The sequence below is a fragment of the Amyelois transitella genome, chromosome 4 (assembly GCF_032362555.1).
Source record: "Amyelois transitella isolate CPQ chromosome 4, ilAmyTran1.1, whole genome shotgun sequence".
NCBI classification, from domain to species: Eukaryota; Metazoa; Arthropoda; class Insecta; order Lepidoptera; family Pyralidae; genus Amyelois; species Amyelois transitella.
In genome coordinates, this window is record NC_083507.1 from 7,740,104 (window position 1) to 7,767,075 (window position 26,972).

The following is a 26,972-nucleotide window of genomic DNA, read 5'->3' on the forward strand; positions in this document are numbered from 1 at the left end:
ATGCATAATATCTAACCATGATCAATGCCGTACGAGTTTGGTTCCCGTGCAACGGTTGCGATGGGCACGGCACTCATCGTTAGACTACTGGAAGCTTGAGTTCCACTCCGCTGCTGGTAAAGATCTAAATTATTTTCTTTTATTTTGTTGTATATATATAATTATTTTACAAATTTAATTTGAGAAATTTAAATAAATATGTGCCATACCTAGTTATATTTTTTTATTATTAATAAGTTTTTATTTTAAAACAATGTGACCCATATCATCAGCACTATACAAACTGTACCTCGAATAATATGTATTTTATCTTCATATGAATAGATTTTTAGCTCTATCGCTGTGAGGAAATAATATTGTGCGCCTAAACGTTTTATTAACCAACAATAGTGAATTTTTTTTTATTTATTTATTCTTTATTGTAACAATTACAATTTGTAAAGTACAATAGGCGGACTTAATGCTAATAGCATTATCTAACAGTAAAAGTCTACCATTGGGTTAAGCGGAGAGAACCTTTGTGTGGGTGATAGGTAATAATAATGTACAATAAACATACTTACCTACTATATGATATATACTAAAAACCCATACATAATATATACCTATATACTACAGTAAACATACATATACTAAATACATATATATACATATATATACTTACATAAAATGATGTAAGTATATATATGTATAAAAACCTGTATGGTGAAAAGGTGTTGCAAGGGTCAACCAGAGGAACGTAGGATTCTTTCATGAGTGGAACTTAAAAGTTGAAATTCGGATCTAAGATAATTTGGAGCTAGGGGATTATTAAGTATATTATAAAGTTGCCAAAGAATATAAAGATTCCTACGTTGTCGGATGAGCAGCCACTTAAGCTGAGAATGGAATTCAGAGACATGGTCATACTTACGAAGACAGTAAATAAATCTGATACAATTATTGAGAAGACGTTCAAGCTTATTAAGTTGTTCTTCAGTTAGATCCAGACAACACACATCAGCATAATCAATTATGGGTATAACAAGTGCTTGAGCCAACATTACTTTAGTTTTGATGGGAAGAAAATGTTTCAGACGTTGCAGGTAATGTAGAGACCCGTAGACTTTTCGACTTAGCTCAACGACATATGGGTTCCAGCAAAGGTTTGAATCGATGTGTATGTGGCTTAATGTTTTTAAATCAGTGATGTGGCTGGCTTTATGAATATTTTTTATTGGCAACACGAATTATGTGTCAAATGGTTGTCATTTGGCTGTCATTCTTGACATTTCATTCTGATTCTGTGTGACATGCGTACCTACTTATTTTTGTCCTTCATTGAAAATATTTTCTTTGTTGCAAATATTTTATTGGTCGACATCTTACGGAATTGAATTTATTTGAGTTTCGTTTTTGCTCATCAGTAATTTAACATTACTTATTTAAAAACGCAGGCAAAATGGGTGCTGTTTTAGGACTTTGTTCAGCAGCTCAGGTGAGTGTAACAAATACGTAAGCCTTAAGATTTTTCTTGCTGTTTACGCCTTCATATAGAATAACACGGTATATATATGTTTAGGGCCTGGAAGCTATGTTATTAACTTTTGGTTCTCATCCTTTTAATGTAAAAATTGCTACTTTTTGTAGCACGTTGTATTTATTTGGCATCTGAAAACAATATTTTATCTAGTCTCATTCTTGCAATGTAAACATCTTTGTTTGCTACATTTTCTTATCTATTTAGATATTTTTTGGTTATTTCACTTTGTGAAGATTACTTTATTAAAATAATGGTATTCCTATGGAAAATACGACTAATATGAATGTCCTTTATAGGGTGGAGTATATAGCTAGCTATAAATAAATAGCCAAGTGTATGTGTAGCTGGAAGCAATTTCGGTTCCATTCTGTAGTTGCTCATCATAGAAGTAAGATTTATATAGTTAAAATGGTTGCATTAATTATAAATATTAGAAGATGTTTTTACACATACTCTTGCCATAACCTAAATTTTACAGAGTATAGTAAATTTTGCATAGCTAATAAGATATTCAAATTGAAAATTATGAATAGCCAATTTTTTTCACGAGATATTGTATCCAATGATAGATAATGGATTAAAGCTGGCTTTTAAGTCATTCATATTTCACAATACCACTTTATGAATATGTCTGATATAAATATGCCACATTCTTGGACTAGAATGTGGATGTAAGTACAGTACAGACAGATAGATGGATATGACAAAACTATATGGTTTCCTTGTGAAACTATAATGGAACCCTAAAATTATTTTAGACATGGTTGCAAATACAAAAGGAACTGATTAGCATTTTCATCTATTCTATTGACATTGTTATTTAAAATTGTCTCACATTCGCACAAGATTTTTCACAAGATGTACTATCCTTTAGAGGAGACGCCTGGTTTACCACAACAAAATTCAGTAAATATTATTAAATTGTTTAACATAACCTTAGAACCTAGCTTAAATATTGTAACATTAATGAAAAAAATTGCTAAGATATTGTTAATCATTTCTCAGCCTGTAATGTGCTACATCCATGCTATCTCTTTTAAACTGAAAACAAAATTGAAATTGTACTGATGTTAATAAAAGTTTTACTTATATATTCTTAAAAATAAAGATGAATCCTACTATTCTCAGCTATGGTAAAAATATTTTTGTTTTTTTTCATCACTAGTAAAATATTTGTACTTTCCACATTTATCAGCTGGCATGCTGCTGTGGCAGTGCGGCATGCTCATTGTGTTGTTCCGCGTGTCCATCATGTGCCAACTCAACATCGACACGGCTCATGTACGCTGTGATGCTTCTGTTCGTCATGATCACAGCGTGCATCACTCTTGCTCCAGGACTTCAAACCGAATTAAAAAAGGTGAGGAATTATAAGTAAAATCAAGCATGTTCTCTAATTTATCCCACGATTTCGATAGGTAGTTATATTGTCAACATAAGTAGAAATTTTTTTAAATCACAATCATTTGGTAACCAAATGTTTCATATTATATTTTTGTATGTATCAAATAAGATAAGCCTGCCATTGAAGTTGTCTAGTGTTGCTTAAGAAATATAATGAAATTTTTTATTAATGAATATTTTTTTGCCAGGTACCATTTTGTGCTAATTCAAGTACACTGATACCAGGGGATCTTAAAGTGGACTGCAACCAAGCTGTTGGGTATCTTGCTGTCTACAGGTAAGCACTTCAACAAACATAATATAGGCATTTTCTATATCTGGTGATTTATTATACACAGCACCCAATCTATCCATCTCTCACAAAAGTAAAAAACAGATCCACAAACATATTGCAGTTAGAATTGCTCTTTTTTGTTGTATGCCTTCTTTCTGTTCTATTTGTTGAGTTCACCAGTTGTAGAAAAGAAAAATATTGTATTTAACACAGTAGCTCCTAGTATTTTGCTAATAAACATACAATTTAATGTATTTGATTACAGAATCTGTTTTGCGGCATGCCTTTTCTTTGTACTTATGGCTCTAATAACAATTGGTGTGAAATCATCTAAAGATCCTCGAGCTGGTATACAGAATGGGTAAGTGATCTTAGAAAGACATTATATTTTGAACACATTTCGAGATTGATAGCAAAGGAATATTATAAATAACTGTTGTGAAATTCTTGAAGCGCAATGAAGATGAATTAAATAATTTTTATGTACAACAAGTGTTTTATATAACCAAAAAAATTATTGTCCATGCTAATGTCACAAAGAAGAGAAAACAGCAGCCGTAATCTATGCATATTGTAAAAGCCAATTTAGGGATCAAGACGTGATATTTGTATGTAACAATAATTTCTAGGTTCTGGGGCATCAAGTACCTGCTTGTGATTGGTGGCATCATTGGCGCTTTCTTCATCCCCGAGGGTCAGTTCGCTTCCACCTGGATGGTGTTCGGCATGATCGGCGGTTTTTGCTTCATCGTTATACAGCTCATATTGATCATCGACTTTGCCCACTCGTGGGCTGAGAATTGGGTTTGTAAGTATCTTTGTTTATTTATTATCTAGAAAAAGTGACTCCATGTCATAAAATGTTGCATTTTCTGTTTTTTGCTCAATGGGTCAACATGTGCATGCGAAAGGTTATCGGCTAATGACTTATTTCATAAACAAATAGTAGGTAAAGTGAATTATGTTTTTGTTATTTGGAAAATCTTTATAAGACAAATTATTTTAAATATTTATTTATTACTGAAATGTCGACGAATTGTCTTTACTTTAAATGATCTATGTCCTAACGTTAATCCCGGTTAAATCCTCACTTCTCTGAATAGGAGCCCGGGATGCGCCTTTTTGGTATGATCCTGGATGGGCCAGTTAGGTTTTTACGCTAAGCGACTACCCGCGAACTTCGGAAAACTTTGCAGGGTAACCGGACCCTTATAGGATTATGGTAAAAGCTGCACTAGATTAATGTGACATCCACGGGTAAAAAGTGGAGTGGTCCTTTTCTAAATTACCACAAAACACAATTGTCTATTGATATATAAGAAAGTACTGTAAAGCAAGTGATGTCTAATGGAAGCAAGTTGATAAATCGTTGATCGCCCTCAGCCAAGTACGAAGAGAGCGAGTCCCGCGGGTGGTACGCCGCGCTACTGCTCGCTATGCTCACGTGCTTCGCGCTCACTCTCACCGGCGTCGTGCTGCTCTATGTCTTCTACACTAAGGTATACAATTTAAAAGTATAAATCTTCATACTTTTAATGAATTGAGGAAATAAATGTAAATTTTTTTTATATATGTATTTTTTATATATATTAAAGCATAGTTGCTTCCCGCGTCTGACCTGTCTGTATGTATGTATATTTAGATCTTTAAACTACACAACGGATTTAAAAATCATGTTCTATTACCTAATTAACTATCTACTTGATTACATACTTATTCTTCAAGAGTTTTATATACCTACATTCTTGGTAATAAGGGCTGAATTTTGTAAGAGACGGCTAATTCCGTAATCATTTTGTTCCATTACCAGTACAGCTGTGTAACCCCACTCATCAGGGTCATGGCCAGAACGTGTTTCAACAGAAGGACCTTTATTCTAAAAACTTTCTACTTCCAGCCAAGCGGATGCGACCTGTCCAAGTTTTTCATCTCCATAAACTTGATCCTGGTAGTGGGTGCTAGTATCATCTCCATACTGCCCGCCATTCAAGAGGTGCAGCCGCGTTCCGGACTCCTACAGTCTTCGGTGGTGTCCCTCTACGTCATATACTTAACTTGGTCCGCGCTGGCCAACGGTCCAGCCGATTGTAACGCCGTGTCTGGAAATGAGGTATACCTTTTTCTTATTAAAGATAAACCTTTTAGACTTTAAATTTTCGCGTTGAATTATACGTACTATTTATAAATACTACAGGTGTGTGTGTTCATCATTCCTGTCGTTTATATCGGATGCGCTCTCCTTGAGGAGGACATGGTCAGCCAATGACACGATCAAATTGTACTGTCAGTTCCTTCATATTTCTGTTAGCAGAGGAATTGGGCCATAGTGTATCATGGTTACCAACATATTGACCGAAAAATTATCGCTGTCCCGTTTCACGTCATTATGAGAAACGAAACAGCGATAGTTTATCGCGAGATAAAAACAGCGTCGTGGCAAATGTGTGCTTAAGTAACTTTTTTTATGTGGATTATGTCTAACTTTCATGATACAATTTTATGAACTCCTTTTGGCCGACATAAGTAACACTAAAGTATCGTACACTTTTATTTATATGTATTTGTTATAACATGTTATACGTCATAGTAATATGTATCAATATCAATATATCATATATCTCTTTTATGTGTGCGTGTGCAGGACAAGGAGCCGACATATTGGGTACGTACCGGGGTCGGAATCATTTAAAGTTTTCAAAGAATGAACGCCATTTTAAATTTTACGCCTATTACTCAAATTCCGCTTGTTTTTGTAGTACACATTCGTCCTTCACATTGCAAATGACTCATGTTAAACAATCAGATTAGTTAAGAATTTGTAAATTAGTTGTTTTTCAATTTTGCTTTCGTCATGTCTTACCATTCGCACCACATACAATTTTAGTTTAGCTCCAAGTCCTTTTTGTAATTTACACAATTTTTCCTTCCGTATTATAAAGCACTTACACATTTCTACCATACATGAGTTTCAAACTATGTACATATTGCATTTAATAATTAATTTATACTGATGGATGAACAAAACTCTGAAACGCATGTCCAAAAATTTAAAAAGTATTTTCATATAGCCGGATAATCTAGACTGTAAGCCAATGGAATAACACATTGATGCAATTTTTATTTTTATGCAATCATGTTTTTACCGCTGCATGACGAAAACCTATTGTAAAAATGCAAATAATGTAAATAAATTACAGATCTTGTTTTTCATAATTAGTTCACTTTACTGTGGTACGAGTAAATAGTCCCAATCCATAATATTCTATACTCGTATAAATTAAGATATTTTTTTTTAATTATTATAGTAAACTAAATACTGAACCGATTTCAGTATAAGTATAAGGAATGACTAGAGCTTCAATAGTGATATCTCTTAGAACTTCCATACGAGCAAAGCCTCGAGTAAATTCTAAGATGTTTGATGATGATGAATGTCAATTTTATGAAAATTTGAGTGTGTTTGGTCACAATCTTATGAGCAAGCAAATGAGTAAGTAGATGACGTTTTATATGGTGCACGCAAGATCATATAACGCCTATTTTTTCAGTCATCGTTTGACAAGCAATCTATCATCGGCCTTGTGATCTGGGTGTGCAGCGTGGTCTACTCCAGCATCAGGACCGCCTCCTCGTCGTCCAAGATCACCATGTCCGAACACATCCTGGCCAAGGAGGGAAGTGGAGGTGAATATAATTTTTGTATTTCTTTCTTATAAAAAAAATCATCAAACATCTGATGCCATCATATATCTATCCGAAATGGTTTTAATATTTCCTATAATAGATATTACAAAACCTCAAATAGATTATCTTTCATCTTCAATCTCGGAGTCACAGACAAATACACAGATCCTTAAAGGTTTTATTTAACTCCGCTCAAATCGAAATGTGACGTGAATGTGAAGAATAATCAGTTCATTCTAGAAATTTGAAATAAATATAACTATCTTATCATTTGCTATGAAAACAATTTTTATTTTCTTAAAAGGAATGCACTATTCATTGATACTTATTCCAAAACAAATAATCATCAAATATTTTAAATGTATGTGACACTAACACGTATATTGTGCATTGTTTGCGGTCACGCGCGGCTACGACACGGCTTAAGGCCAAGGAGGGCTGATCGCTAACGAAGGTAACGTTCATGTAACACGCTTGATCATTGGTCAATAGCCCCGCTTGCCATGGTAAAGAATTTGGTATAGTAACAATCTCATTCATGTCCCCATCCTTCACTCCTTCGGCATGTAAATCAACCAAATATTAATATTAGAAAAACATATATAAAGTCTGCCTTACAGTATATTACAACGCATAGGCATAGATTTTTGTTGTATAATAACGCATAGGTAGGTATTTATCCACTGTGGTGCAAAACACAGTGTCGCGTCAAACGTTTTTCACATTTCAATCTGAAACCTAACTTTAAATTTTATCCCCCTATTACTAAAAGCGCTTTGATGATTTCGAGAATTATTTAAGAGTTTTCAAAAGACTTAAATAAATAACAGTTGATTTGTATACACAAGAAATTTTTAAAGTATATATTTTTTCAGCAATTCCCTCTAAAAACTCATCTATTGATAAAGATAAAGACAGGAAAGGTTATTATCTGGTTATTTTATTTACGTTGATAAATTGTAGGTAATGTTTTGACATAAAAATAATTTTAAAGAAATTAGATTTTAATTTTGCATATTATTTTTATATATTTTTTTATTGTTGATTTCTTAAATATGTAGGTAGTGGGAAAATCATTTGCTTTCGGTATTAATAACCTTTGTGTCATCATATATGTAAAATTTACTGGGCTATAAGTTATCATTTCTCATAGTTACATATGTATTATCACTAACTTTGTTTTGTTCTTTATCTATATATATATTGTTTATGTACCTTGTTAGTCACTGTAGCTTTAGGTGCTTTTTTTCCGAAATGCTTTACGAAGTGCCATTGCCTAACCCTGTTCTAATGTTGAAGAATCAGCAAAAGGTGACGCTGTCTTTTTGGTACAAATTTGTTAAGAAAATTCGTGTGAATACATGATGTTATTGTGTTGAGAATACTTAAGAAACTGACAAAGTAGAGCCTACACTTTGCCAATTTATTTACATGCCTGGTCTCCATTTTCCCCTATAGACATTTTGACTGTTGTATACCAAATTTCAGCAAAATCCATTCAGCTATTTTTGCTGTGAATTTAGATTAGAAAGAATAATCAGTCAGTCGCGTCATTCTTTTCTATTCAAATTGAACTGAAAGGGAACGATAAAAAACGCATCGTTATTGCATTCAGACTCAATTCACAAATTTTGAAAGGCAATATATTGTCTTCTCTCGCTTTCTAGCTTTAAGGTTAACTGAAGTGGTAGAAAGAGAACATATTGCATTTCAACGGACGTGTACTAGGAGGCAAATCTAATTGCTAACATTTGCATGTGTTGTTCGCTCACTGAGCGCAGGGTATGATTCCATAGAGGGCGCTGATGGCGGTGAGTCGGGCCGCGCCGAGACCAAGGTGTTCGACAATGAGGGCGATGGCGTGGCGTACTCCTGGACCTTCTTCCACGTCGTGTTCGCACTTGCCACGCTCTACATTATGATGACTCTGACAAATTGGTTCAAGTGAGTATGAAAAACTCTTTTCTTTATGTTGATATTTTTGTCGGGTCGTAGATTTTGTGCTATGACGTTTAATAATAGTTGAAATTGTAACACATGAGAAGTCACATACAAAAAAATTATAACTTGCCCTTCCAGTCCCAGCTCAGAGCTATCCAAGACCAACGTAGCCTCCATGTGGATCAAGATCACGTCGTCGTGGCTGTGCGTCGGCCTCTACGTGTGGACTCTCGTCGCGCCCGCCGTCTTCCCCAACAGGGAATTCAATTAAACTTCACATTCTTGTCGGAAATAAGGCATATATGCACAGACATTACACCTTATTACCACATTATTAAACCTAGCCGGATCACACTAGTTGAAATTTACCTATCAGTAACAAAAACTTGCCAATAATGTAACGATACATTGGATTAGTTTTGGCATTTTTTCAATTACTGTTCTACTGTGAGACTATCGATACAGGATAAGCGCATTTATTTTTAAACTAGCTAAAAACCAAACGTGTAGATGTTTGTAGTCTTGCATGTCTGTCATTTATGCCCCAGGATCCTCCGGAGTGTTTGTAGGATCAGACTTGCTATTTCCGCCTACACTTACGTATGTACTCGATTTAGTAGTACTTTTATCGAATTTGCAATGAACAAATTAAAAGGACTAAAGAGCGACCTTTGAAAATTACTGTTATTATTGTAAACTGAACTGCTGGATAGCTTCGGTAAGAGCAAAGAAAATAATGTTTATTGTATTAAAGCAAGGTTCTCATTCAGGCAACATGTTTAAAGCAAGAGATTTATGAAGCGGCAAAATAATTTTCACGTATTTCATAGCCGCATAATGCACTCCAACCACTAATAAGAAAATAAGTGCATTTTTAAGACTTAACTAGTCTCTTGATGCTTAGAGATGTGCAATCTTAATATACTGTAGATCTCGTTCGTAACTATAACTACTACATAATATATTCGTATCAAACTTTTCTTATACTTCTACTCTTAAACATTTTTCCTTGTCTTAATTAGTGATTTTCTATTATTACTTTCTAGAAATATTGATTAACATGTGGTCGTTAATAATGTAAATATGTTTTTTTAGTATGATTGGTTTGTCTTATTTTTTTTTATTTAAATCCTTAGATATAAGTTAATTCTTTAAATGTACCATTAGAAATATTATCGAAATAAAAACCATTCATCCATTCAATGTTTTATTATGTCTTTAATTTGCTTGTAAAAATATTACCTATTTATAACTTAGCATAGACTTAACTAATAATACTTCATTTACACTTTGATTAGATCTTTATCTTTAGTCACTTCATAATTTAGAAGACTGGCATATTTTTGCAGCAAACGTCTCCAATAGCATTTTACATCTTTGTCTGACAAATGGTCCCAAATATGTTGGAATCCTCTGTCTGCAATTTCCTTCGCTAATGAATCATTTTCTTTAAAAAATTGGATATATTCTTTTATTTCTTCTTTACTCGCAGAAGCACTAATAGGTACGTAGTGAACCCACGGCTTCAATGCCGGATAGAAGAACTCGAGCCAACTGTCTCCGACATGGAACACCAGGGACTTGCACAGGAAGAGATGTTTGAAACGGAAACTAGCAGCCACTCCCCTGTAGTTAAACAAGTATTTGTATTTGCAGTGCTCTTCAAATGACACCTCAGATGCTGGGGGCGCATATAATGTATCCTGAAAAGAAAGATACCTATATTGTTATGAACTTCCATTGTTAATATAAGATAAACACATATTATTATTCTAAGAGGACAAACAAAAAGTAAAATATTTGAACTGTAATAATTCGGCAACTTTTTTAAAAAAGCACTTGCTGAAAATTACTGATGATCATAATATTTAAATTTCTAAGTAATTTTTTTGAATTATCAAATAACTACACCTTTTTTTCATCGAAATCCATACTAATATGATAGTTACCTCTTTACAGTTAAACCACTGAATCAATCTCTGTATTGAAAATTAGAGTGAAGTTTTGCTTACATATAGTGTTGGAGTACACAGAAACATCGCATACAATTCTAAGTCTGCCTCTTAGAATTGTACACGATGTTTCTGCCACTAAGCTATCATAATATAATCTAATCAAGTTACCGAATCTGACTTCCATGCTTGATTCTTTGTATACTGGGCATCAACTAGATCTGGCTGCTCACGAGAGAGAAGCACTAAGGGATCCCTCTCTTCACTTGTTCTTGAACCTCTGAAGAATGCTTTGCCTTCTTTTTCATTCCAAGGCCACCTTACATATATAAAGATACTAATTTAAAAACAAAATAACAACATGCAGCATAAACGTGAATAAGCTTCATAGTTTCCTTATGAAAGGACAGCAAAAGATTCAAAAAGTCCTTGCCTAAGCTACCGTATAGTATATTTAGAAAAACATATATTTGAAGAAGAAGTAAAAAAGTATGTGCATACTTATCAGCAGCAGATGAAATGGATATTCTATGTTTGTCCCAGCGACCAATGCCTGTCGGATAAAGGGAAATTGCAGGACCGCCTTCCCAGAAACTCCATGCAGGATACATAATATCATAGTAGTCTTTTTTCTGAAACAAATTAGCCATAAAAATATAATATTTTTATACACTAAAAGCATCAGTGGTCAAATCAGTAATGCATTCAGTTAAAATGTGTGATGTGCAGAAAGGCATAGATTTTTAATCCCACCTCGGCCATGTACCAATGACTATTGTCAAAGTTATGCACATTTGTTTGAAAACTAACTGATGCTCTTACGGTGTGGAAAAACATCATGAGGAAACCTGCACAATCAGGCAATCAAACTGGATGTGTAGCCATGATCAATCCAATATGGGTTAAGTTTACCTGCAAGAGTTTGCAAATTTAAGATGGGAGTCACTTTGTGTAAAAATCTGACTCCCCAATCTAGGATTCATGGTCAAAGGCATACCCCAGGCCCCTCAATACTCTGAATCTGATCAAGTTTGTTGCGCAACTCCAAGAACTTGTCTAATTTAAGATTTAATTCATTACACTGGACAAAGGTAAAGCTAATAGTTTGGTCAAACTTTTCTATGGAGTTAGAGAATTTGGTTATTTGACCTTTGATTGAGCTGTGCTTTAATTTGAGTTCCGCAAGCTCTGTGTCAATGATAAGAGTGATGAGGATGCAACCGGACTAAAAATCAGGTGGAAGGAGATATATTTTTTACACTTTGAATACAATAAAAAGAAGAATGTGAAATTATAATCCTGATTTTATCCTTATAAGCAAACTAATAATAATTCTATAAATTTCAATTTAACAAACTATAGTTTTGTCACAACTTTTGTTTAACTTCACACAATTTATTCAAAACATAAAAATCTACAAAATTAGATTACCTTACTAAAAGAGAACACTGGGGCCTTTGCTTGCCCCCAAACCCTGTTTAACTGTGGCCAGTCTCTTGTATTCAGTGCCAGTTCCAAGTTGGGCAATTTTGGAGCCAGCTCCTTCAAATAGTGTTCAACTCCTGCACATCTTGCTGGGAAATGGCAATCTTTCTCTCGATAAACTATACCATCAATTACCTAGACAAACAAGGACATGCTAAAAATATTGCAATTGATATATTATTTTGCAAATACAAAATTTTTTCACAGTTGTCATTGATTCTCACCTGATACTTAGTACCTTTTGTACGCGCTAAATCAAACTGATGTTCACTTATTCCTTCTTTAAATGGTGCCAAATCATGTTCAATAACTGACTTGTAGCAACCACATTTAGAACTTTCACATGGTGTATAACTTTCTACGGCTGCTTGTATGGTTTTAAGAAGTTCAGGAGCCCATTCATTTGCAACTGAAATGCGTCAATTAGGTACAAATTGAATAATATAATCTTCTAAATTCTATCCTTAAAGTTTGAGGTTACAAAATATTAAAGTGGAAGCTACACACCTTTGCTATATTTGTTTTCTGAGTTTCTCCTGTTGCAAGTGCCATCATTAAAACATACATCGTCAGTTTTACTAAGTGTTAAAGTGTAAAATATGAAAATTAAATGATATATAATATACATATCAACGAAAAAATCTATATTTATTTCTGAAGTACAAACCACTCATCACAAACCTTTAAATGCACTTAACGAACGAAATAAAGGAAAAAAGTGAAAGTTTGATCTGGTGGTGGAGAAAGAAATAAAACAGTTTATATGCTTTCCTTATTTATTTATGAGGTTTACATTATGTATTTATTTTGTTTGTTGATAAATTTATCTTGAATCTTTCGGCATTTGAAGGCTATCAAATGTCAAATTTTGTGACAGTGATAAAAATAACAATGAAAATAGACGAAACAAAGAGGCAAATAAATCTATCCTTCAAAGTAAATACTGAATAAGTTGTAGAGTGCCTAAATAAAAATCAATCACGCCTCTTCCGGAAAGAAGGCAGAGAATCTTTGCATTCTTCTTTTGCTAAATACACACCTATAACTCTGCACGCACACTCGTCGGTTAAGTCGTGGTAAGTACTTGATACATAAATAGATATAAAAGTTTCACAAAATAAAATAATATGGGATGCGCCCACCTTATTTCTATGCAAAAATATTATGCTGGTAATAACCTACTTATATAATATGCAATTTCAGATTAAGTCCGCATTTTGGTACAAGCGTTCCTTGGTACTCACAAATACCAAATCAAAAGGTGTGCTCACAGACGAGTAGATAGTTTTTAAAAGTAGATATGATAATTTATCGTATCTTTGCCAAAGAACGCGCCTAGTAGAATGTAGTATTCTACCACATATTCGAGTCAACTCAAAAGACCAGAAAGAATGTTTCACAACATGCAACTCAAACAATGAAACAAGTTTCTATGTAAAAATAAATGTTTATTTCTAAAATCATGCATACTTCTTATCAACTAATATACAAGTCTTCTATGATTTTATCACTGGTATGGGTATATCTATGTTAATTCATCAAACAAGTATACAATATAAAAATAATGATTTATAATGTACCTAGGTATTTCTTGTGCAAATTTTTACCCATGATTCATACAAAATAGTAGTCGAAATGCACAACAGTTGTGAACAATTCACAAAATATACCTATGAGAAATATATATATATTTATACCATTATTCTAAGGCCGCCTTTTACCTATTTTGTATGAAGGTATATGTTAACACCTGTATTTTGATTGGTGCAGTACTAACAAACCAATGAGAAGCAAAATTATATTTCTAACGGATAATCAACTACTTTCATATTTTGATGAATTTGGCACATACACATAAGTAGACTAGACCTTCTGAGTTGATAAAGGTTAATTATTTTCTGAGGGAAGCTACAGGCAAAAGACTGGTATGAAATAGGTTACATACATCACTAAACTTTAAGTTGCAAAAATATTCGAACTAAAAAACTAGGTTTCTTCGTCATTTATATGTAAACTTTTCAAAACACATTGTATATTAGCAGTATAAACATATAGTAGCAGGTTAAAGTAGTCATGCAAATCAATATATAAAAAATGCGCATGCACCGCACTCATTTATCATTCGAATTATGTTTCAAGTATAATTACAAAGAGTTCTTATCGATCACTACTAACTAATATTACTAGGGACAAATAATTTATGACGCTGCAAACAATTTGCATAGTACTCGATGTTAGCATTAGCGTGTGATCGAATAAAAAGATGCACACTTCTCATAACAATTTTTAGGAAAATCCAAAATAAAAAAAATAGAAAATTAAATAATTGATTATTATAACATATTTTGCCTATTTGTTTGAGCATTATAATAAAAATTATTGGCCTAGCGAACCGAGTCATTTTATAACTCAACTTACCAATTACACCCAATTCTGGAATATTTTGCTTAGGACGTATATTTCCCAACTTAATGACGTCTTTATTGAGTTGTTTAAGTACCAAGTAACAGGATTGACATGCGATCCTCGTTCGCCTCTTAAATTAAAAAGGGAAAATATACAAGACTGTCATCAGACCTTTCATGCTGTATGGAGCTGAGTGTTGGGCAACGAAAGCGACGGATGAAAGGAAACTGCATGCAAGTGAGATGCGAATATTACGATGGATGTGTGACAAGAATGGATAATATACATAATGAGTATATAAGAGGAAGTATGAAAGTAGCGCCAATACTTATAAAGATGTATGGTAATAAGCTAGGTTGGCCGGACACATCAGGAGAGGAAGGTCATGTTACGAAAAAGCCTTAAATATGGAATTTAAAGGTTTAAGAAATAGGGGAAGATCGAAAAAGAGTTGGATGGACGGCGTAAAGGATAGTATGAGGAGAAAGGGAGTAACCAGTGAGATGGCAATTGACAGAATTGGAAAAAAAAACTAACATACTGTGCCGACCCCACGTAGACAGTGGGAAAAGGTAACGACAAAGAAGAAGATTGTGTTGTTGAAGGTTTAACGTCTTAATTGTATTTTTTAAGGTTTTAATGAGGTTTGTTATACAAAGAATTAAGTGCCAACAAATTAGTCCATCAGTCTATACCACGCATGACTTGTAAAATCAGACTCGTATCATTCATTGTAATATCCAATATATGGCATATTAATTACAATAATATTTCATCTAATACTATCTATAGGGAAATTTGATAGAAATTAATATATCTATAAAAAAGTTCTCGCATTTTTCTTAAATTCACTTAGTGAGTTTGCGCTCGAGTTGGTCGGCGATGGCTAGCAGGAAGTCCTCAGTGTTTAAGTACATGCCTTCCTTGGTGTTGGCTAGCCCGTGTATGCAGATCACCAAATCTTTGGTCATCTTGCCGCCGTCAATGCATTCTACACATGCCTGTTGAAAAATAAGACATTAATCGATAGCCAAGAAGATGAATTTGTCTATGTGATTGTTATTGTGCGTCCATTCTGCAAAAAATTTACCTATCTACTAAAAAGTAATGTATAAAACTAATACACACACGAACTCACTTTTGGTAAGTATATTTTTTCCAGTAAAGAGTAAATTTAAGCTCATAAAACGTATAATGATGAATTTTGTCCCAAATACATAGTCTACTTAGTCTATTACAACTAATTTTACAAAGTTGTCAAGACCAAAGTTATTTATTATTTCGTTTTGCAGTCTCGATTTTACAATCTATATCAGTTATAATAATTAAATGTGGCTGTAAATAACAGCTTATATCTTGATTAATAAGATAATGCAGGCCGGTTAATAAAACTCATCAATCAATTATTATTTGATGTTATACGGAAATATACTGAAATCAATTAAGTACTTAACTATGGCGATTTCATTGTAAATATGACGATAAAAGTCTGCTGGGTAACTTTATCTACATATGTACGGTATTTCCAAGACTATAAGATTGTAGTTTATACATATACATACATATAATTACGTCTATATCCCTTGCGGGGTAGTTAAGTTTAGTAATTGTAGTAGTTTTTATGATAAAATATATAAATCAACACCTGCTTGTACGAGAAGAATATTACAAATCCCGATTGGAATAAGTCCGGCATAGTACCTGCATATTCTTCTAAATCCAAGGACTGTTCTATTTTTGTTCCATTTCTTTTTATGTACAATAAAGAGTTTACAAACAAACTTCGAAACCCACCAAAATAAACTAAAATATCCCCGTCGCCAAGGCTCATCAAACGAACTATCGCGGTGCCGAAATTGTCGATCCCTATCGACCGTTTTTATAGGAAAAAAAATTTGGGTAAAATTATGGGAAAAACTAATTTTCCTGGGTGTGGGACCTTAATAGATTTATTACCCCTGTGCCTAAACTTTTAATTTCATCAAAATCGTTAGAGGTGTTTTTAAGAACACGAGTTAGAAGAGAGAACAAATATTGCTCGTTTAAAAGTATAGGATATTCAGAAAGGCCGACGTAGATGGTATCGACCATTCCATGATTGTACTCCTAGTTTGGTATCAATGGGCAACCAAGACAAAGTAAAATGCAAAATGTTGGTAAGTAGGGTTCTATCAAATAGTAGTCCATATTTTTATGACAGAAAACGAGTAATTTAACTAAATTAAAGTATATTAAAGTACATCATATTGATAGGCTACAACAAAAAACGAATATTTAATTAAACATACCTCTTCCAAAGCCAATGCGAAGCGCTCCAGGTCAGGCGTGTTATCCAGCTTGGCGCGGTGTATGAGTCCCCTGGTCCAGGCGTAGATGGAAGCCACTGGGTTGGTGGACGTGGGCTTCCCTTGCTGGTGCATACGGTAGTGTCGCGTCACGGTGCCGTGGGCAGCTTCCGACTCCACCGTTTTGCCGTCCGGGCACATCAGGACAGACGTCATCATACCTAGGGATCCGTAGCCCTGGGAAGACAAAAGAGATATTATAGAGAGTTAACGTTTATTTGACGTAAAAGGTACAACTGATTATATGAAATATCTGGTTTCAGAATCAGAAGAAGAATTATTATGACATTATAAAGTGAGTCTGTAATAGTGAAGTGGTCGCTACTACTTAACTGCGCTAGTAAAAAACAAATTCATTCCGAATATTGTATGTAAAGAGTAAAGTAGGTAATAAGAATTACTGTGCTTAACTAAATTACTTAACTAAATACATTTTTTTTTAGTTCTAAAACCATTATTATATATGTACATAGATTGATAGCATAAACGAGAAAATATTGCAGTGATCGTCAACACTAAGAATATAAATAAAACTGTATAATTGCATAAGTTTTATATAACTATATATAACTCAGGGCATAGTCTACATGTCAATTTATCTAGCCCAGTTACTTCAACCCCGTTGTGTGGTATAATTTGACACCAGTAAATATCGCGTGTCAGTCTCGTTGCGTAATATTTATGATAGAATTACAAGTGCTATGGCCAGCTCTAAATACCACTTTAATATAATCCCACAAACTGAATGTTGCATCGTACCCATACTTTAATTTAACTTAAGGAGTAATTTACACGTCCTTCCTCAAGTTCGATCGATCGAATTTGACTCTTTCTACCATAGAAATCGGTAAGTATAATAAATTATTCCAATTAAATATTACGACTTTTGACCAGATTGTTGAGGCTTTGACCTTCTGGTCAAAGCCTCATCAATCCGGTCAAAGTCCAAACTAACGCAATTGTTTCAATCTTAACATAAATCCCTAATTCAAAGTATAATTGTATAATTCTAATGCAGATCAACGCTTTGGTGCCTTTGGTTGAAAACTGAGTAACTATACTCGATTATGTGTCGACCTAATTTGATAAAACGAGTTTGTTTTAGTTTACTTGAAAATGAAAAGCGTCTGTGTAGTTTTAAACTGTTTTATAGGGTAAACGTGAATGTATGTATGAGTGGATGTTCATGTACGTATTTTATGAGATTTTTATAACTTCCTTCAAAATATTTTTTATTGAAATCGGTCATCGAAAATACGTTGAATGTGTATGCCGATATGTGCAATGTTTTGGCAAACTTTGATGGCCGTTACTTCGAAAACATTTGATATTCAATTTCGTCCCTTACGACGTCCTCAAGAAAAAATTCACTAGTCATATTCTCATATTCTGTGGCAAACACATAGAGATATGACTGAAGGCTAGGTTGAGAATTAATTTTGCAATTACCTCGTACGTAGCCATCATGTCTCCGGATATCACAACGTTAACATAACCTATTACCGATTTAAATCCTCACTGTTTTCTAGGTATACCTGAGCCACGATATCCGACTGCACGTCGCCGTCGTAGTTCTTGCAGGCCCACACGAACCCGCCCGAGCTCTTGATCGCCTGCGCCACCATGTCGTCAATAAGCCGGTGCTCGTACCAGATCTTGGCGTCGTCGAACTGCTTTTTGTAGTCCCTGGCAAATATCATATTTTAATACTAAATCAAATCATTTAAATTACTGTTCGTCGAAAAAGATTGATTTTGTCATGTGTATTAGATTTGTAAAGAAGAACCACAAAAGAAATAAAAACAGTACAATTTGGCAACTTATAGGTACCTACTTTTGGAATATTTCTTCGAATATGTCCTTAAAACGACCGTCGTAGCGCTTGAGAATTGTATTCTTTGTAGACAAGTAAAGAGGCATTTTCTTTTGCAGCGCCACCTGGACAAATGTAAATACAATGGCAGTTTATTTACTAAAATATAACAAAAAAAAAACTTAATAATATAAACGTATTTGTGACCCAAAAAACCTTCAGACTAAAGGTAAATAAATACTTTTTGATAAAAGTGACAATGAACTAAAAACAAAAATGTTGTAACTGAAATAAGTTTACTACTTTTTGGACTTAAGTAATTACTTGCTACCTTTCACTCTGGCGACACCTACATAATAATCTTAATTTTGAAAATCTATGCTACATTGTAGTGTACCTTTCCTTTTTTACCTAAAAAACACCTGTTGAATTGTTAAAAGTTAATTTACTAAAAAGCACCTGTTTCTATTTTCGTCAGAAGATAAACTCACTTGAAAACTAGAATGTGCGAAGGAGCGGATAGATTCATCTGTATTGTACATTCCCTGGGCCACTCCGGGGGTTTTGAAGTCGAACAACAGATACTTCTGAACGGTGCCGTCCGCTGCCGTGTATACCATTTCCACCTGAACAAAAAAAAGAAGACTCATAAACTTGTTATTTTAACCAGTCAAGTGTCTCATAAGAAACAAACAGCATTCCTGTTTGAATTATATGCCACTGGCTGATTTAACATTATCAGTCACAACGATTAAAACAACATTCCAAATTTGATAAAAGTGCCGTTCAATGAGCCTGGCCATTACGCTGTTAAAAGTTATTGTAAATGTACTGGTATGTAGGATAACATTTAAACTTGGAATGTAGGTATGTGGGATAAAGAAAAATATTACTTTTTATTCACCATAATAACAAAAAGTCTACTTTTAAATCACTCAAACCCAGTAAAAAAAATCAGAAATCTTTGTTTGCGTGATTTAGATTCTTCTGCTGACAGGGCTTAGATTGGCTGAGCACGACATTTTCATCGCTTCAAAAGATTTCACGGATTAGAGTATAAATACAACCTCCGAGTCAAATCATCGGAGCCGCGGTTCCCCAGATATAACACCTCGCCTGGCGGAAAATCTACCCTTTGGCAGCGGTCGAGCCCGAAACATCGCTCCCGCTACAATATTTATAGGTACGAATGGTATTTCTAAATCTATAAATAATCCATTAATTTTGGTGTTCTAGCCTATCTTAAATCTTAAGAATAAAAACCAAAAAATAAAATAAAACCGTTTAACTTAAAAAGTTTTTTTACCTATTTTTTTATTTTTTGGTTTTTAGTACATTTATATTAAACATTGCAATGTATGTTTAACATAAAACCGTTTAACTTAAAAAGTTTTTTTACCTATTTTTATTTGTTTTTGTAACGAATAAACTCAAAAACTACTGGACCGATTTGAATGAAATTTGGCACAGGGATAGACTTAACCTTCAGGATTTTATCCCACTGCTTAGATTTTAATTTTGAATAGTAAATTGTATTCTACTTGTTGAGACCTTTCATTTGATACCCATGTTGATGGGATTGATAAAACCTAAGTTATCCGCCATTTTGTAGAGGCCGCCATCTTGGATTTCAATTTTTTGTAGTATATTGTATTCTGCTTGTTGAGCCCTTTCATTTGATACCCATATTGATGGGATTAATGAAACCTAAATTATCCGCCATTTTGTAACGGCGGCCATCTTGAATTTATAATGATAATGAATAAACATAATTATATTGTCACCAAAATCCAAAGTGTATACAAAATTTCAGATTAATCGGTTGACAGGAAGAGGGTGAAATTTGAATTACTAAATTTGACCCAAGAATAAATAAAACAAACGGGGTTTACGGGGTGAGCTAAATAAAACCGTTTAAAAACAGTGGATCATACTGTTTTGAAACAGCAAACCCTACTTATGACACAAATCATTTTATATCTTATACAATCAATCGAATCAATGTTCCTATACCACTCCACATGTATGGCTTCTGTGAATGACTCGAGAAAAATCTTTAATTAGCCGTATTCCCATGTCAGGCATCTCTGTATGAACCCTTTTAATAATGTCCCTACATTTATCAGTATGTATTTTGGACAATAACATTTATTGTATTTGTCTTAGTAGCATAGGTATTCCATGATTAATATTGTGCGCTTGCATATTTTAAGCAGGGAATTATGTTAGGACGAATATGCTTTTCGTTGACTTATTGTATATATATAGATAATACACACACAAAAATGTAGAACTATTATGCAAATAAATGCTTTGATTTAAAATAACTTACTTTCCCCGGCTTAGGCACCACGAAATCCTGCGCCTTGTACTGGTCCCCGTGAGCGTGGCGGCCGATGACGATGGGCTTGGTCCAGCCCGGGATCACGCGCGGGATGCTCTGGCACAGAATGGGTTCTCTAAACACGGTGCCGCCGAGGATATTGCGGATCGTCCCGTTTGGACTCAGCCACATCTTCTTCAGTTTGAATTCTGTGATATGAATGTAATTCTAATTTCAGTACCTAGGTAGGCAACTAGGCGGACTCCAGAACCCGAACTATAGTGGTGGAGGGTGCAAGTAGGAACACGTAAACATATGTAATAGAATAACTTCCACAAATATTTTTTTAAACCAAAATCTGAATGTTGTTTATTTTACTATGATAGGTGTCTTTGTTCAGGCGGGAGTTATTTCGTATAAACCTAACTTTTCAAGTGGAGGATCATGTTTACAAGGGCAACTTGCGGAGTCCACCCCAAAAAGGGAGGACGCAACCGGTACTAAGGCCAGGTGAGTGATGATTATATTTTTTAAGTACTTGTTCAATTGACTGGGTGGAATACTAATGTATTACAAGTATGTGTTTTGTCGCCTTCACGATCATATCTCCTGAAAATAATTATGATGTTCTGTGGTCAACCTTCATTCCAGAACCAGACTATTAAACATTGAAACAACAGACAAATTAAGCCAATGAGTGCCGTTATGTATGTACTTGTACTCGAGACAAAATAAATGCAATCCACAATGAAAAAAGAAAAACTAAATTTATGAAAATTAAAGAAAGAATACCACGCAAGAAAGTAATTTTTTATAGACCTATAGCGAAAAATGTCTTTTCCGGTACGATATCAGTACCTACATACGCTCCAATTGGCTCATTTATTGTTCTGATAAAGTTCTGTAGTTCATAACTAGGTATTAAACTGCATGGAGTCAATGCATTCCCTTCCATTTACCTAATTTCTTTTTCTCGACCCCATGGATAGGGCTACAGTATTTTGTACTTACTAATATAGTCCAGTTTTTCTTTACTACCAAAGCTTTGTCTCCTGCTTCAAAGAGGTCATGAGAGAGGCTAACTATTTTCTATAGGTTTGGTTCATCCTCACGTTAGTTTGCTGATTTAAATGTTACCTTCTACTCTCTGCTCATCAGGCGTGATAGTAGCGCATTTGATGCCTACATTATGCTTGAGGATGGCGTGTGCTGCGTCTATGGTCACTTGGTCGTCGGTGGCGTCTCGGTGCGGAAGTCCCAAGTCGAAATAGAGGCAATCTAACTGTTTCAAAACAGAATCACCATTATTATAATGTTATTTATTTATAGTCGTTGTACATTGTTATATCTAATGCAGATAAGCATGTGTTTAGATTAAGTTAAACGTAAATTACAAACTTGCTCTAGTCGTGATGCTCATGACTATACGCGTGTTTTGATTTTGCTAATATATTCAAATATTCCTCCAAGTTCACAAAAATTGGGGGCTTGTCCACATTAATTTTAAACTATACAGGCACACTCATTTTTGAGTACAGAAATAAATTGTTGTACCTAAAGATAGTCATCAGGTCGGCCAGAGGCATATTTGCAATACATTGGTGCAACGAACGAATTTATTTCTGAACTTAAAAAACGGGCGTGTCCAGTTTAAAACGAATGTGGATCCCAAATGCCAATGTATATATTTATCACATCAAGGCCATCGACCCCATCCCGACCGGTCTTGATTCATTTTTATTCGCAAGAACTCAAAAACTTTTTCATGCTCGGAGTCTTGGTCTCGAATGTAACTGAGGCATTTATAACGAAATTACTATTGTAAAAACTTATATACTTTTAATCTTTTGGAATTGAGGTTCTCTTGATAAACATATATTATCATGATATCAACGGTAGGAACCCGAGGTCTGCCTTTGACCGCACGACTCGGGAGTAGATTTTTCAGGTTATAACAAGAAACGATTCCTAACCATCTGACCTCCCAAAATAGTGCAAATAGGAACCCCTCCAAACCTAACCTTGCTTGGATCATGTTTGTTGTAAGTACAAGGAAAGTGCTATTTCCTTACGCACTTCTAAGGTTGACATTCAGGGGTAAGAGATGAAGTGATCATATTTTAAATGCTCAGCATTTAAAAGTACGTTTTTAAGCCACATAGTACGTTTTTAACATTGTAAATACATAAAATATTTTTATTAATGAGATATAATTAGGTATTATTATGTGTATACGGATTTCAGTGATTAAAAATACCACTAGGGCACACGAGATGTGATAACAATAAATAAACCAATATTATTGTTATCACATCACCTAATTGACCTCTTTGTTTTTTTAATCAAGTGACCTTAAATTTTATGAGGAGGATCTTAATGACCATTAACGGATGTGACAACGACGTATCTAATGAAATAACAGCTTACAAATATGTAATTGGTAAATTACATATGCAGTTTGAAATATATATAACTTTTTCGGATTTTCTTTTTTATTTTCCTTTGCAAAACAAACTACAAAGTGCTACTAAAGATGACTCAGAGCATGTACAGTATCACTTGCATGCTGTGTTTACCAGACTACCATCTAAAAAAAATATCTACACAACAAACTATATTTTCGATTAATCGCCCTTGCCTGAGAATTATGTTATCCTTAAGGATTAATTATGATATCCTTAAGGGTCAATGTACAAATTCCCCTACTTGTAGTCCGGGCTTAAAAAGATCAATTCGACCAATTTTTTATTTGGGGCAAGGACACAATGGAATTCAAATAACACACAGTTTAGTGTGCATCAAATGGAATTTCACCGTTAGAGCAATTAACTTGGCACGGTAAAAGCCGATAAAATACAACAAATAAAGCTTAGAAATGATAACCAAACGATGATAATTTTGGTGTACTCAGTGATACGAAGTTACAACTGCCGTCGATTTGAGATAGCGGATACGTGACTATGCTGCTAATTATGTTTCGAGCATAACGGGATTTAAAGTTGCTTTAATTTTTTGACTGTTAAATAAAAATAAAACAACAAGTTCCTGCTTATAATAGCTTTCATCCGCAGCTCCACCCGCGTGAATTTTATTGAGTGGCTTGAAATTGTGTCAGATAAATTATATTTCATATATGGTTTAACATTTATCAGCAACATTTCTTCATCAATATGGAGCAATCATTCAGGCCTTAAAATTGGTTAATTAATAATATAAGCCTTATTCAGACAAAATTACATTTTTCAAACTTTTTATTTGTTGCTGCATCGACTCTGTGGGCCTCCTGCAATTACATATATGCAATTTCTCTCTGTCAGTTGCTTCTATCGTCCATGTGACACCAACTGTCTAACATCATCAATAGCTTTAACTTCATCCACTCATAATTTAATGGTTTACTGTGTTTTCTCTTTTTAATTCCCGTGTTAATTCCCCAATTCATCACTAGTTTTGAGCATTTTTAACAACCTCTAATTGTGTGCCTTGTCCTTTTCAGTTTTCTGCTGAATAACATTTTTTTTCATATATATACTATTATATATACTATCAAGAACACAGGTTGACAAAACATATATTTTTATGTCCAGTCATTTTGGTTAAGAGATAGGTACAATTTTATTTTGTAACGGTTTTTATTTCTGGTCATTATTATGATTATTGTGAATTTGTAACCCACTATAATGAATAACACAAAATACATACTTTGATAGGTATTGATGAAAATATAATTTTATTTTTGTTGACTAAAATTTATAACCACCTAAATTTCAATTATTCATACATTATAAAATTTTAATAGAATTATTGGTACTGGAAGAATTTACCTTTACATAGGGGAAAATCAACTTTTCTTTTATTTTTTCCCAGATGATGCGAGTCATTTCATCACCATCCATCTCCACAACGGGCTTGGAAGCCACCACTCTCTTAGCTGTAGCATCTAAGAACATTGAAAAACACATTAATAAAATAAAGAAAAAAGATTTTTTTTTGTTTTGCTTAGCAGCTCATAAAGTCAAAAGAATTTTTATGAAATAAGGCCGACTAGACCTACATAAATTTTGAATTAATATCGACATATTTCTGCTGTAATGCAGTGGGTGGGAAAACTAAAATTCTATGTGGTCCCTCTGGTGGGTGAAGTAGGTAGATGCGAGGTGAGGTCACGGTGGTTCAGGAGTAACATACTTTTATTCTCAGAATGGGATTGCAGCAATATGTCTTGTTCAAAATTGATGTCAACCTATTATCAAAACATAGTTAAGCTTGAGGAGGTAATCAACTTAACTGCAAATTAAAAAATGTGTAATGAGTAATTTGTTACAAAACTGTTTTTGGTAGACCTGTCACATAATACCAACTGTGCCAGAGTTATGGGATTATTAGTCTTCAAAAGTCAAATATGAAGTGAAATTAATTTTGCTCAAGAATAATTAGAAGTTTGATGTGTATCAATGATGATTTAATCAAAGGTGATGTAGCAATATTAATTTGGGCAAACAATAAACTTTGAAAAGAAAAATAATACATACATAGGTTACATTCATAACAAAATACAGTTATGCCTAGCTACCTAGATTTATACATGTCTGATTTTTTAATAATCGACAATCAGATAGGAAAGATATGTACAGACATCACATTTTATTTCAATTATGTAAGTTTCCCGAACATGCAATAATAATATAAAATGTAACTTAAGAATTTGCAACAATTTCTTCAGGGGACAAGAGAGAAAAGTTACCTAACCAATAAACTATGAACTGAAACTTACAGTTTCTTGCAGGCTTTAAAGAATATTCAGTCACATATTGGAATAGACGTCTTGAATTATTACCGGCCATTGTAAATTTATATTCTTAAATTTACTGAAAATATTAATAATATTGTAAATGTACTGGTTTTTAAAACTTTAGCACCTACACCATTTATGAGCTAAAGTCACAACACAACTGTAATCATGTTCACTGTTATGTAGTAGTGAGTGAACAATACGTACAAATACATCGAATAGATAGTGGTGGTTTGTGTATGTATTGGTGTTGGGTAGTTGTGTTGGTTGACAGTACTGTTGTAGTAGTGTTGTCAACTCTGACAAATGATATAGTGAAGTGAAACTGCCAAATATATTATAATAATATAGTAGGTACATATCGAACATCGATATTTTTTGTGAATAAATAATGTTTTTTTAAACATAACATTAAATAGAATATTGTTTATATCTAATCTAAGTTTTTATGCTTAATTTGTGCAGTGATCATAATATTCAACCAAATTATTATTTAAAACATTATTTAACAACCAAGCTAAAGAGCATTACCTAGGTATATTTACTTTTAATTTCTGCATTTTAATGTAAGTGGTTAAATATTTTAATGCTATTAATAAAAGCACTTTTGTTGAAAATTTCACTTTACCTACATATAATTTGGTATGTACATCCTTATTATAGTTCTTTTTGGTTACTTCTGCGATCATTTTTTTCTCTAAATGTATCATGCTAAGTATGTAATGTATCATTTGTAAGCTCTTAAAATGTATATACCTAAGCAGTACCTAAAGAAATGGACTTTAGGCATGTGATAGACATAAACAAATGTATCTGACTGAAGGATATCTATAAATACTTTATTATTAATCTCTTAATCACCTTCAATGCTTTTTTTGTCAGTTATTTTCTGCATATTTTTAGTCGTTATTTCCACAGCAATTTATGAAATTTAAAGAGATCTTGCTTCCTCCAAATTATCTCTCTAATAGATCTCAGATATAGGAAACCTCTAAGGAAGTATACTTGCTTTTCACTATAAGTATGGAAGT

At 33.6% G+C, this 26,972-nt stretch overlaps 3 protein-coding genes across 5 annotated transcripts; 1 reads left to right on the top strand and 2 right to left on the bottom strand.

Moving 5' to 3' along the window:
- The first annotated feature begins 1,269 nt into the window (after positions 1–1,269).
- Positions 1,270–10,028, top strand: LOC106136961 (probable serine incorporator). Of its 3 annotated transcripts, XM_013337667.2 has the most exons (11): positions 1,270–1,477; positions 2,718–2,882; positions 3,115–3,203; positions 3,466–3,561; positions 3,830–4,008; positions 4,584–4,699; positions 5,098–5,310; positions 6,749–6,884; positions 7,312–7,338; positions 8,681–8,828; positions 8,964–10,028. In XM_013337667.2, exons 1-11 carry the CDS (start codon positions 1,442–1,444, stop codon positions 9,094–9,096), a joined length of 1,338 nt encoding a protein of 445 aa, XP_013193121.1. In that variant the 5' UTR covers positions 1,270–1,441; the 3' UTR covers positions 9,097–10,028. The 3 variants fall into 3 exon arrangements, with proteins under 3 accessions (XP_013193121.1, XP_013193122.1, XP_013193123.1); XM_013337668.2 differs by lacking the exon at positions 7,312–7,338 and having other exon boundaries at positions 8,666–8,828; XM_013337669.2 differs by lacking the exon at positions 7,312–7,338.
- LOC106136962 (O-glucosyltransferase rumi homolog) lies at positions 10,016–13,093 on the bottom strand. Its single transcript, XM_013337670.2, has 6 exons — positions 12,770–13,093; positions 12,487–12,671; positions 12,209–12,397; positions 11,279–11,409; positions 10,949–11,096; positions 10,016–10,528 (listed from the first exon to the last, which is right to left on the bottom strand). Exons 1-6 carry the CDS (start codon positions 12,888–12,890, stop codon positions 10,109–10,111), a joined length of 1,194 nt encoding a protein of 397 aa, XP_013193124.2. The 5' UTR covers positions 12,891–13,093; the 3' UTR covers positions 10,016–10,108.
- Positions 13,094–13,689: 596 nt separating this feature from the next.
- Positions 13,690–26,163, bottom strand: LOC106136974 (isocitrate dehydrogenase [NADP] cytoplasmic). The gene is made up of 9 exons (XM_013337692.2): positions 25,924–26,163; positions 24,974–25,089; positions 22,287–22,431; positions 21,159–21,358; positions 19,318–19,452; positions 18,848–18,951; positions 18,549–18,699; positions 16,957–17,190; positions 13,690–15,669 (listed from the first exon to the last, which is right to left on the bottom strand). Exons 1-9 carry the CDS (start codon positions 25,991–25,993, stop codon positions 15,517–15,519), a joined length of 1,308 nt encoding a protein of 435 aa, XP_013193146.1. The 5' UTR covers positions 25,994–26,163; the 3' UTR covers positions 13,690–15,516.
- Between the last annotated feature and the right edge of the window lie 809 nt (positions 26,164–26,972).